Source organism: Mastigoproctus giganteus, chromosome 5 (genome assembly GCF_048544385.1).
Source record: "Mastigoproctus giganteus isolate SK-2022 chromosome 5, ASM4854438v1, whole genome shotgun sequence".
Lineage (NCBI taxonomy): Eukaryota > Metazoa > Arthropoda > Arachnida > Uropygi > Thelyphonidae > Mastigoproctus > Mastigoproctus giganteus.
In genome coordinates, this window is record NC_143579.1 from 34,964,832 (window position 1) to 34,979,193 (window position 14,362).

Below are 14,362 nucleotides of genomic sequence, written 5' to 3' on the forward strand. Positions count from 1 at the left end.
TTTTAGGTGATTCTTGGTTGAATTGAATAAAGATACAATTTATGGAGATGACACATTTGATAAAGTTCCAAACGTGTTTTACAAACTGTGTACGTGGCATGCCAAGGTGGGTAACTCATCCGCCTATATCCACCATGTATTTACATTTTGTTACAGAAAAAGAACTTGAATACTTATAATAGAATGTTTGAAATCATGAAGCTGTTGATTCCAAATCTGGTGCCTCAAAAGGTTTTAGTGGATTTTTAGAAGGCCTGCATGAACGCAGTGAGGATTGCCTTTTCACACACTGAGATAAAAGGGTGCTATTTCCATCTGTGTCAAAGTCTCATCAGGAAACTCAGCAATGTTGGCTTGAAGACTGAATTTTAAACTGATATAAATATAAAACTCAAGCTGAAGTCTCTTGGTACATTAACCTTTGTCCCAGTCCATGATATGAGGAGTGTCTTTGATGAGTTGCCGCCACATTTCCAGACGAAGATAGCTATAATGAGGTGCTCACGTACTTCTTTTCCACATACATTGAGGGTGCAGCAGGTAGAGATCCCCAGTTTCCAATAAGAATATGGAATCATCATGATGCAGCTCTTGAACGGTCGCCTAAAACTACAAACTGCTGTGAGGGATTTCACAATGCACTTAATTCCCTATTCCACTGCAGTCATCCCAGCGTGTGATTTTTGTTTGATGGACTGAAGAGGGACCTAGCTTGCCACAGATTGACACTGGCTAATGCACAGGCAGATGCGTCTAAAGGTGAAAAAGAAAAGATATAATGCACAGCATGACTTGGTTGCCACTTTTGTGCAGGAATATCAGCAGGTAGAAGACAAAGTGAAATACTTGCAGAGATTGGCTAACTTACAGTAATGAAAATTCTATTCAAATCCTTGACAAATAAATAAATCACTGAAATATTTCTGAATTAGTTGTTTGTTGATAGAAAACCAAAAAGTGCTGACTTTATAAAAAAAAAAAAATATTTTTATATATAAAATAAAAGTTTTTAGTTGCAATAAAACCGGAGCATTTTATTTCCTGTAATTTCCCTTACAAACATTTACATCCAAATATTCTACTTTATATTAAAATCAAAAGTTTTATATCAAAAGTTATATTAAAATATATCGAAAAAATTTGTTTTTTCATATAAAAATATGAAATAATTTGTTTTTTGTAAACTAAAAATAATGTGAGCATTTTTCTATGTGAGCATTTATCCATGTGAACAATTTTCATGTGAGCATTTATGACGGTGGGATTTTTTTCTGTGCGGAATTTTCATGCGCGCCTTTAACTGGTCACCGCTTTAGATTATTGCAAACGCGATAAGCAAGAAGCTGTTTTTCTTGTAGAAGATATTGTGATAAACAATGACTTTTCTGTTGAAAATTTCATCAACACAAGTTCCTTCATTTTAATTTGATAACGCAAGTAGTGGGATTTTTCTGGAGAGGACGCCTCCCAAATGATTTTTTCATATCCCCCCCACCCATAGTATCGCATTCTAATTGTCTAAGCTCAATGCTATTCAATTCATCTCATTATTTGTAACATTGGTTATATTTTGTTTCTGTTATTACGTTTTCGACTTTTTTTTTTTTAAGCCACTGAAAAATTATTCGTATGGTTTTTATTTTACAGGTTCTGGGAAGACAACACTGTTGAATGCCCTCGGAGGTCGTCTTAAAGTAGATGCTGGTCGTATTACTCTTAATGGAGAAGTTCTCAATAAGCAACTCAGGAGGAGGATATGTTACGTTTTACAACAAGATGTCTTCTTCCCCGACCTCACTCTTCGACAGACACTTATGGTAATATTTGCATTTTTTTTTTTTTTTTTTTTGTATAAACTATATTCAAGTATTAGCAGGAAAGATAAGTTAGCTAACTCTTTCTCTCCATTCGCCAAGATGATTATCTCTTCGATTTCTATATAATCTCCAAATATTAGGTCGTAAAAAAGACATCAGTTTTAATTAAGTATATTTACTGAATTATTTCAATACAGCACTGATACTACATTACTTTGAAGCAAAAGGATATTATTCACGCTAAAATATGCTAAAGCCACTCGCAAAAGTTCACTCAGTTCAGAAAATTATTATTATTAGCCATATGGTGCAAGGAAGCCTGAGGCCTATGCTGCACCAGCCAAAAAAAAAAAAAAAAAAAAAAAAATTCCCCGAGTTACCCTGAGAGAGAGAGAGAGAGAGAGTCAGAAGTAGAAAGAAATCACCAAGAAAGAGAAGAATGATGATGATATCCTGCTCAGGACCCTGGGTTTGCCAAGCCCATACTCACCAGACGTGAGCCCTTGGGGTTATATATGCGGTGATTAGTAGTCAATCATCGAGTAGCAGTGAGCGGAGCGATAAGTAGCCAGGGTCGATGTCGCAAAGGTCCATGGGCAAGCCGCGTATAGTTCAACCATTATTTTTCGGCGTTCTCAAGTGGCAACAAAATTTAAAAATAAGGATAATCTTTACAATCTGGTACCCCTTCCGATTGATCGTTTTTTTTTTTTTTTTTTTTTTTTTTGATTTGGTAGTTGTTGGCGCATCGGCTTCTGTGGCCATATTGCACCTCCCAAGGTTTTTGCAGTACTTTGATCCAAGCCCGAGGCGGGAATCGAACCCGCGACCTTTGGGTTGCCGGGCAGGTACTTTACCCACTCGGCTAGCCCGGTCGGCCGATTGATCGTTGTGAGTAGCAATGATTGACATGCCTAGCCAGCTATGGTTAGTCTTAGTTGGAGTGTTTATTTCCCCCTCCCCCCCGCTCCTGTTTTAAAATCGGAAAGTGAGTTCCCGATTTTAAAACAGCGGCAAGGGAGGGGGATAAACACCCTAGGCATGTCAATCACTGCTACTCGCAACGATCATTCGGAAGGGGTACAAGATTATAAAGACCAACAAAAATTAATATGCATATATTATGATATAGCAATTATTTGTAAATAGATGAAACTTCCTTTCACCTTAGTAATTTGCATGCTGTTTCACAGAAATATTCAACCACCGTCGCCTAATTTAATTAATAGCTTGCAAATTTAACCAGAGCCAGTTCAACTGCGGCTTAATCACAGAGCCACTGCTCTATTAGGCTTAACGCATAGTCAACAATTTCAACAAAACTTATAACTTTCGCTGAAATTATTATTTTAATTATGCACTGCAGACACAAACAGTTGTTACAAATATTCACAAATTCTAAAATGTATTTACTTACGCAATTTCCCAAAATATACAGGCTGTCCAAAACACAAATAACGCACACATACTTCCAAATAACTTTCTCGTCTGCCAGTCACTAATATATAATTCTCTTTTCGAAATTTCCGCTAGGGTTATAAATGCTGTACTCGTTCCCAGTTTACAATTAGTCATGTACAGTATATTATCACCAATTTCAAGAATGAAATAATTTAAGTTGTTAATAATAAAATAAATTTACGTTGTAATAAAATAATAATAATAATAAGCCGCAGTTACGTTAGACAAATTTTAATTATAAATAGCTATAATAAAAATTAATTAAATATATAGAAATTTATTTATCTCCCAATTATTTTTCAACGGTGTCAAAGCTACAACTATTAGAAAATAACTACAGGTTTCAAAGTTTTAAAAAATTAAGCCATTTTGATATGGATTCTATATCAAGTCCGTATTTTCATGTTTTTCCACTCACAACATTCTTGTAATATTGCATTCAGGCTTTTTATAAAATTACCAATATGCAAAACAATAAACGCAGTTTTTAGATTTTTTATTTTACCAGGAAACGCTAGTTCTGTTTCTGACTATTTTTCAAAAATTTATTGTGAAGGAAGTTACTGAAATGCCACTTTTGTCATCATCACTATATGCATTCTTTATCATTCAGATAAGAATGTATACATCCTTACATATTATTATACATTGCTGCAAATCATTCAGTGGTACAATCATTAATTCACTTGCATAAAAATTGATAGACATTTTTCACGTTCACCTTGTTTATCTCCACGAGATCTCGATATTTTCACTAGCATCTTATTTTGATTTTTTCTCAATCACACCGAACTAACATAACCCTCTTTTAGTGATGAAGATTCTTTTAAGTTCTGAAGTAGTAGTTCTGGTTGGTTGGTTGGTTGGTTATTGTAAGGTTTTAGGCGCAGGATTTTTTTAGGGTTCAAGGCTGCAGGATTTTTTTAGGGTTCAAGGCTGCAGGATTTTTTAGTGAGCACTCTTTGGTCTGTTCATTCCTCAAATATCTCAACGGAACACGACATCACACAAATACAAAGCCCACACACTTTTAAATCTCTGGAATTCCCAACAAACTGATGCACCCACAATGAAAGCAACGCGGAGATGGGGGAAACCCCTGGTGCCGTTAGACATTAATACACTCACTTTCATTTCACTTTCCTCAAATATCTAGGCTGCAAGAATTTCTGGATATGTATAGTATATCTGACTTGAAAATTTCAGCCACAGGCTCCCCTACAGATGCAAGGCCCTATGTAGTCTCCAGTGGCAGACTGGGTCAAAAGTTTTTACCTGGAAAAACTTGTAGCGGCCTCATACTAGTGTTTATGGCCATATTGTTCATGCCAAAATCACATCGGCCTCCGGCCCATCGGAGATTCTCTGGTAAGTCAGTTATCGGAGATTCCCCGGAAAGTCAGTCTACCTCTGGTAGTCTCAACTTTGCTCATGGCCGTGTCCCAGAACACCTTCCTCTCCTCTATAACTCTATAACTCTTCGTAACAACAATTTTAACCTCCTTCCCCATCGTAATGTAACGAAATACAGTGCTCCAAATCAGGTAACGTTTTTTTTTTTTTTTTTTTTTCATGAAAATCGTACGTAACATCGTCCCCATTCCGTAATATTTTCTCTTACTCACCTTCTCTTTTTTTTTGCATTATATAAATCGTGAATTACACTTAAACTGCAGCGTTTTCAAATGAAATTTTGGGTAAGAGGTTTGGATTTCGACCTTGAAATGAGAAAACATGGCTTGCATATTAAACAAAAAAAAACATGAGTTAATAATGTTATGAGTACAATTTAATGTATTGTAGATGAGAATCTTCATGCTGTCCAAGAGCTGGATTCTTTAAAATATGCGCTAGGTGAATCGAACCGTGGTCTTTTATGGTAAAACTAATGAAAGTTTAATTGGATGAAAATTAATTTATTTCCAAGCTAAAATCAAATAACTTTGCACTTGCAGAAATTAAATTCTGTCCTTGGTTGACTGTCTTATACTATTTAAACTACAATTTTTAATTTGAATTTCTTTCTTCCCCAACACCAGTAAATATAAACGGGATTGTACGTTGCTGCTTCTATACTTCCAACTACTGAGCAATATATAAAAAACCCTTGAAGAACTAACAATTATTGATGAAACAGGGATAGAGGTTGAAACTCATATGAAAGCGTTAAAACCTGTCGTTTTGATTTGGTTGGCTGGTTAGTAAGGTGATTATTTTCCAGTAGTTGCTAATGTCATAAGGTATCAATTGAATACTTAGTACACGCTGAAGCAACTAAGATAATATGGTGTCTTCGATATATCATGTCTATAAATTTCATATATTTTATGATCAATTTCCTGTTTTAAAGAATAAAAAATCCCACTTTCCTGGAACAAATCTCTATATCACTTCTTAGTCCGAGACCGATTAAATTAGCCTGTAGATCAAGAGGCATAAATATAGATTATTACCGTTCCGACGGGAAATATTTTTACTTCGTACTGGCGAAGGCAGTAATAACAAACCTCAGCCATCGGGGAGGATCACTTTTTTGGAAAATAGTAATAGAGGCATGTAATGCAAGAAAGCAAGCGTATGAGCTTATGTAGCATCAGCCAAAAAAAAAAAAAAAAAATCACACTGCCATTCCCTCTAAAATTTGTCCAGTTCCTTCTTGAATTTATTTACCGAGGCAACTCATGGAAGAGATATTACTTTAATATATAAGAAAACAATTCAACTATTCATGTTGTTATATCAGTAAGAGCAAACTTTAATGTCGAAATAAATCAACAGATTTTGAGCCAAATTTTAATTAATTCTATTTTAACAAAGGAAGTAATCTGCAAAAATGACTTGTGTATACTGTGCACACAAATTTTTCCGGCAACTGAAATTAATACATAACGGTTCGATTTCACTTATTGTCGCTATGAAGATAATTGCCAACCAGAAGTAACGTTTCCAGAAGTAATCATTTCATATTTATTTTATTCCTAAATTTTACGCTCTAGAAATATCAAGAACCGATAAAAAATTTGGTATGATGAGGCTGGTTTCTTGAGAGTTACTCAAACCTCTTTTCCACCTCTTTAACAGCATTACTATCATCCATCGCCTCCTAGGCCTGCCGCGGACTTGGCGGTATGTCAGTTTCCCCAATGATGATGAAAAGAATTATCTCAAAAAAATTGTTTCGGAAATTTTTAAACAGACATTTTTAGAAATGTATAATAAAAAAAAAACAACAAGTAAACTTGGAAAGTAGCCAGTTGTAAAAGAAACTGGCAGAACAAAATTCTAAATGCACTGAGAAATAATGGTTGAGCATCTTTGGAAGGGAACTCTTTTGGGTAGCACAGTTGGTATAATCACTGTCTTCCCCACACAGGGCGGAAAAGCATTGAGTTCGAATGCCATCAATGATGGAGGAAATTTTTATAGGTTTTTTTCCCAATGTGGCTGAGTCAGTCGGTCTCAGGCGAGATTAGCATGGTTTTTTCCTCCCAGAAACTCGGGTTTTTCGTCCATCAAAAACAAATCGACTACAGAACACACGCAATTTACAGACATATATACGGCGCAATATGGCCTAAGTTGCGAATGCGCCTAAAACCCTATAACAACTTTGGAGGGGAAACCAGCTTTAGGTGCTAGGGAAAGCTAGATTTCGGCTTTTTCATGCACTGCGCTTGGTAAACGTGTATATAAATGTTCTTTTCCTCGAGCCATTGGTGAACAACAAAGCAGCCCTATTGGCACGTCATTTGCCGTTCCTGTTCATAAATAGCGCTTTGGAAAGTATGCCCCTTTGCCCTTAAGAAATGCTTTAGGGCATATAATCGTGAGAACATTCTATCCCCTCTTCTGTTGGATATAAAAATGGGTAAACGACTTGCATTGGTTATATGAAATGGATAGTAAATGAGACCTAAATAGTTTCGCAAATTACAAAATGCACCAATCGGAACAGCCAGAATAGAAAAGAAGTTGTTGAAAAAACAAATATTATTAAAAAAAAAAAAAGTGATTTCTTTTTGCGCTATAAACTTGCAGACGTTCGCGTGACTTCATAATTGACATATAACCTGCGAAGTTCTCAATTTAAATCGACAACGGATATTTGAAATGTTTTCAACATTCTTTCTCTTCGACATACATCAGCTATCTTAACAAATGAACATGTTTAGCAGGTTTATACGAATTACTTTGTTTCAGGTATTCTCAAGGCAAAATATATCCTTTGGTCCTTTCGCATTAAGGTCTCTCGCATGAGAAGTTTCCGTGCCAGAGTTCTTTTCTGTAGTGCATAAAGCTGTAAAAAGTGCAGGGAGGATGGAGCTATGTAACGTTCTCTTTGACATAGAAATATGCTATTAGATCCATTTCAAAATTTTGCGTGTGATAATATTTACTTATATTACAAAATATTTTGTACATATTACGTGAAAATTGAAATCTGTAAAAGTTCTGCGAAAACTTGAAACTTGTGAACTCCCAATTGCTTAAATATATTCCTAAGTTATGCCAAAATATGTCAATAAATACTTGGAATTTTAGAAATATTTCTGAAATTTTTAGGAATAACTTAAAAAGTTCCCGAACTGGTGCTGTTGCGTCATGTTCAATAAATTTGGAAATAAATCGAAGTGGTATATTGTAGTTCAAACTTCCTCCAACAGACAGTGGTACAGAGATTGTTTAGTAGGCTGACAGGTTGCGAGTAACAACCAGTCTCGATAATAGCGTTAACATTCTACGTCACGATTTTGCGATGGAGCTATGTTAGTTGTTGGCGCATCGGCTTCTGTGGCCATAATGCATTAGCATTGGCATTAGCATTAGTAGAGGCATTTGATGCAATAAAACAAGCTTATGCAGCATCAGCCAAAAAAAAAAAAAAAAAAAAAACCCACTTCCACTTCACCCCTCTGTTTGTTCAAAATACCTGTCCAGCTGAGCCTTAAACTTATTTAGGCTATCAACATCCACGACAAGGGATGGAAGTCTGTTCCACCAACCAACCACCCGCTGGCTAAAGGCAAATTTCCGCACGTCTATCCTACATCTGTCTTTCCTCAATTTGAATTTATGCCCGCTCAGGTGATTATTCTGAGCTAGAGGAAGAATCCCATCAGCATTGAGCACGCTCAAACCATTCAAGGCTTTATACACCTCTATCAGATCACCTCGCTGGTGCCTAGTCTCCAGACACTGTAATTTGCAAAACTTAAGCCTTTCTTCGTAAGAGCACCCCTTTGTTCCATTCACTAATCTTGTTGCCCTTCTCTGTACTCGTTCCAGCAGCTCTACATCCTTCTTGAAATGAGGCCTCCAGACCTGTATACAGTACTCTAGGTGTGGCCTGACCATTGCCTTATACAAGGGAATAATCACCTCCTTATCCCTGCTGGAAAAATTCCTGTATATCATTGACAATACTCCATGAGCTACTCTTGCAGCCCGTCTGCACTGCTCAGAGAACTTCATATCTGCCTGCACAACCACTCCCAAGTCCCTTTCATTCTCTACCACTGTCAGTGTAGTACCACAGAGTTGATACGTTGCTCTGGGGTTGCTGTTTCCCATGTGTAGTACTTTACATTTGTCAATGTTAAACTTCATTTGCCACCTCGAAGCCCATCTGCTCAACATTTCCAGATCCTGTTGCAGCAGCATAGTGTCAGTAGTGTCCTTGACAACCCTGCCAACCTTTGTATCGTCTGCAAACTTGGACATTAAGCTTGATATACCATCATCAATATCATTTATAAATACAGAAAACAATAATGGACCCAACACTGAGCCCTGAGGGACTCCACTAATAACATTAGTCCACGATGAGCAGTGTCCATTGATTACCACTCTCCCCCTCAACCACCCCTTTATCCATAGCAGCAATTTGCCTCCAATGTCACACTGCTCCAATTTGTATAGCAGTCTTCCATGTGCAACAGTATCAAAAGCCTTTCTAAGATCCAAGTATATAATATCAAAGCTATTCCCTGCATCCAGTTCTTTTGTGACTGCATCATAGTATCCAATCAAATTGGTCAGGCAAGACTTCCCCTTAACAAAACCATGCTGTGTCCGAGCTATAACTGAAGTCTTGTCTAAATGATCCTGCAGTGCTTCTTTAACCAGTGCCTCCATTAATTTTCCTGCAACAGAAGTTAAGCTCACAGGTCTATAATTACTTGTGTCAGCCTTTGATCCTCCTTTGTGAATTGGGGTCACATTTGCACATTTCCAGTCTATGGGTACCTCCCCTGAGTCCAAGGAAGCTCTCATAATTATGGCTAAGGGTTTGCTTACTTCCTTTGCTGCCTCCTTTAATATAACTGGATAGATCCAATCCACCCCGGGTGCCTTTCTTGTGTTTATCTTCAACAATTTCTCCTCCGCTTTACTCCCAGTCATTTCAAGATTCTGTAGCTTACTGCTAGAGTTGAATACACCTCTGGCATTCCCCTCGCTGAATAACTCCTCATGTGTGAATGTCGATGCAAAATATTCATTTAGTTTGTTAGCTACCTGAGCAGGATCATCAACAGTTGACCCATCAATATCAAGTGGACCAATCTGATTCATCCCCTTCCTTCTAGAGTTTACATAAGTAAAGAACTCTTTGCTGTTTTTCTTTGCATCCCTTGCCAAGGATTTCTCGTAATCTGCCTTCACCTGCCTAACCTCCTTTGTAACTCGGTTGCATATCAACTTGTATCTATCATAGGCTTCTGTGTCATGTGTTAATTTGTAAGTATCCTATGCATTTTTCTTCTCTGCCATATGCCTCATTAGTTCATCTGACATCCATTTTGGCCTAAACCTTGAACAATATTTCTTAGTTGGTATGTAAAGCCTAGTAGCTTCCAAGATAAGTTCTTTGAATGCTTCCCATTTTGAATTTGCTGTTGGTAACATCATCATTTGGTCCCACTGTATAGAATTTAAATACTGTCTCAGTCCATCGTAGTCGCCTTTACGGAAGCAATAACCCTTCCCTTTACCCCTAATGGTAGTTACCTCTTTGAGTAAATCCCACTTCAGCACACTGTGATCACTGCCACCTAGTGGTTCATTTATCTGCAGATTCTTAATGCATGAAGAATCACTGCTGATAATCAAATCAAGAGTATTACTCCCTCTAGTTGCCTCCCGAACATGCTGATGTAGAAAACAATCATCCAATAAATCCACAAAAGCCCTGCTACTGTGTGAGTGACCAGCCCCCAAATTCCAGTCAATATCTGGGAAATTAAAATCTCCCATTATAAGACTCTCTGATTTACTGGCCCACTCTATTTCCCTGTACAGTTCCTTATTATACTCATCAGAGTCATTAGGCCTATAGCACACTCCTACTCTCAATTTTGATCTCCCAATGCTTATGTCACAACAAACTGACTCAACACTGCACTGTCCAGCGATGTTGACTGGCTTCACTTCCTTGGTTTTTATGTGTTTCTTAACTAATAGCATAACCCCTCCCCCCTTCCTATCCTGTCTATCCTTTCTGTAGACGTTGAACTCCCCAAATTCCAGTTCTGCATCCCTTATATCTGTGTGACACCACGTCTCTGATATCCCAACAATATCTGCCTTTGATGTTTTGAGCAATACCTCAAATTCATCAAATTTATTTACTAAACTCCTAGCATTGGTGTACACGCAAGTATACCTGCACCTGTTTCTATTCTTAGCTACCCTAACACAACCCATGTGTTTACTTGTACCTCAATGGCTCCCAGCAGTCTCTGAAATATCATGCATCTTGCATGCAATGGAGCAACGAATGAATATCATATTTTGCCTTAAACTGGAAACATCTGAAATGTTAAAAACTGTTTATGGCGATGTCAAGTAGTATGGTGATGACGTTAAGTCGTACCAGTGTGTTTAAATGGTAGTTTAAGCGGTTTAAAGACGGACGTGGAGATGTTTGCGATGGCCCAAGAAGTGGGTGTCTGTCAAACTCGCGAAATGAGGACAGTTGTAAAAGTTCGAGAAATTTCGGCAAGAGATGGTCTTTTGAAAATCAGAATGATAGCCGATGAGTTAGATATGAATAAGGAGACGATTCGGTAAATTCTGCATTAATATTTAGGGAAAATGAAGGTCTGTGCAAAATTTGTGCCGCAGCAGGAGCAACAAAGAGGGTCATCATGCGAAGATTTCATCCAGATTTCAAGACAATCCTAATGTCGTCGACTGTATTGTCACTGGAGATGAGTGTTGGGTGTTTCAGTATGACTCAGAGACAAAGCTTCCGAGCATGCAGTGGACTTCAAAATCATCACCAAGGCTGAAAAAGTTTCTTTTATAGAAATCTAAGATCAAGATTATGCTGATCATGTTTTTCGAAAAACAGAGTTTGATTTGTACGGAATTCGGAATTTGTACGCGAAGGGGAAAGAGTCGTTGCTGCTTTCTGCATACATATGCTGAAAAGACTGCTGAAGCGCATTTTCCGGGTGAGGCCGCAATTTCGAGAGAAAGGCAACTGGTTCCTGTTGCATGACAATGCCACCACCCATTCCCCACTCGATGTGAAGACATTTCTGACGAAACTACAAATCATCCGTTCACCCTATTCTTGTGATCTAGAACCACCGGACTTCTTCCTCTTTCCCAAGGTGAAAACTGCCTTCAAAGGAAAGCGATTTCAGGATGTCAGGACATAAAGAAAAACGCAACTGCCGAAATAAACATTATCCCTTTGGACGCCTTCGCTCATTCTTTTCAGTAACTTTTAGAACATTTAATAAGTGCATTCAATCAGGTGGTGATTACTTTGAATAAAAATAAACCATTTTGAGCCCGCTTACTTTGTGCTCTTTTTTTATTGAACCATTCAGGGAACTTTATTACCACACCTCGTATATCTTAGAAATTCATCTTAGGAATTTTTTATCACTCAGTGTACTATGAATCACTGTGTGATTACGTTCATCTGAGGCCTCTGTGTACTAAAAGAGTTATTGCTGACATTACCCTTCTAGCCAAAGTAATCACTTGAACTTATGAAGCATCTGATATTCTTAGCAAAATCAATTTCAATACTCCTTGTAGACAATCAGGAACCTTACACTGTTTCGCCTTGACTCTGCTAACACTGACTTTATGAAGTTCAGTCTACTGAACAGAATCAGCAAATCGGCAAATGACTCTCTCATTGACTTTTTTGACAACTCGCAATCACTGATGAATTCCATCCACAAGTTTGCCTTTTCTCTTAAACTGCAAAGTGACTAGCTCTCATCTAATTATTGTATTGTTTATTATTATTATTTTCCTATTTTCTAATTAATTTATTTATTATTTGTTTTACCGGTAACTTAACCTAATGCATACCTCTTTTGTACATAAGATTTTAATGTTTGAAGCTATATCAATGTTTATCTTACCGTTGTATCTCTTATTATTGTTATCAATTGTGTTCTGCTTTCAGATACACTGTTAATGGTTACCTGTTGTGTATCTTGTTATTAATAAAAAATAAAAAAAAAAACTTAAGTTTAAAATATAAGACTAGCTAGAGACATACAATATATATCCAGACAAATATGTGACTCGGTTTGAATTCAAGTTAGCGCTCTTTCTGTAAGAAATTCAATATTGGAACATTAATTTTATTAGTACCATTAGATTATAAAGTCAAATTTGAGCATAACACAATAGGTATAGATCTCCCTCTCTCTCTCTCTCTGGGCCCAACCATAAGTGTAATGTGTGAATTGCACCACGGACGACTAATTATAAGGGGTGGCCTTCTACAAACTGTTTCAATGTTGATGAGTTAAAAGTAACGACTTATGGCAACGTAATTTTTATTTGTACACGAGAAAGCGGCCGTCACAGACTATAGTGTTGAATCCTTAAGTATTTAATTGATAAATAGAATGGAAAGAAGATCTGATTCCTTTGATGCTCTTGAAACCTGCAGAAGCAGAATTTGACCATATTAAATTGCATGTTACTTGTGTTTGGGTGAATCACATGTTTACGTCCATCAGGAATCGTTCCAAAAATAAAATTTGCTTTCGCAAGGCGGATTTAACACTCATCAGCAGACAATAAGACTTCAACATCTTGTTTCTTTAACTCAGCCAGATGGTTGTTGATGTGTAACATAAAATTAAGTGGGGAAAATACCTGAAAAAGAACAGGGAATGGAAAAGAAACATCACCATTAGATAAATATTTTTTATTCAATATATTAAATATACAATAGATTTTTACACATTTATAGCCCTCTTGTCTTTCGTAGGAGACCAGTGTGCGTTATTTTGTTACTAATTATAACTCAGAATTTGAATGCTTACCATATTTATTGTACATCCGATCTCGGTTGGCATTGCGTCCAAATCTTTCAGTTTTTCACCAGCTGATATTGTTATTTTCAACATTCCCCCTTTCTGTGGTTTTTCATCCGCATTAATAAGCGAGACTCATATTCAAATATATTTTGTTTTGTTTTGTTTTGTTTGGGGATCGTTCGGTGTTCTCAAATTTTCTTTTTAAGTGAAATCAGAAAACTCCATTTTCCAGATTTTTCATTTCTATAACCGAAATATGGATTCTGTAGATTTTATTAATCTTGACTGAAATTATCTCTCCTTTCTGAAGTTGTCAATGACTAAGTCCAAAATTACAATTTAACTCATAATAATGCAAAAATAAGTTCTGTATATCTTATTACACAACTATTCACTTCAATCGTAACGATTCAAGTGGCAATTATCCTGTTTACGCTAATTTGCATTGAGGTGTCATGATGGCTTAATTATGGCATGATTGCTTTAGTAACCAATTCAGTTTTCTGTGTATTAGTCATATGGTCAGCATGTCTGAAGCTCAGTACAGTAATTCGTAGCCCTTCCGATTTTTCATCACTGACGCTTGAACAAAACATGATAAGATTTACAAATGAGTAAAATGATTAACAAACGTAGACAGTTGTGGCACTAATTCCTGATTCCCACCCTATTTACATATTTATAATCTATTATGTTCTGCTAATTTGGTAAACGCCCTTCCCTTCTTTTCTTTCTTTTTTGTCTTCTTACTGCATTGTGTTTCCCTAACTGACTTTATCATGA

General features: G+C 36.8%; 1 protein-coding gene across 1 annotated transcript in view; it reads left to right on the forward strand.

Moving 5' to 3' along the window:
- LOC150085299 (uncharacterized) overlaps window positions 1-14,362 on the forward strand; it is a 285,468-nt gene that overhangs the window by 160,450 nt on the left and 110,656 nt on the right. The window contains exon 5 of the mRNA XM_090374519.1: window positions 1,648-1,817. Within this exon, the coding sequence (XP_090230645.1) occupies window positions 1,648-1,817 (170 nt within the window). The remainder of the gene's footprint in view (window positions 1-1,647; window positions 1,818-14,362) is intronic.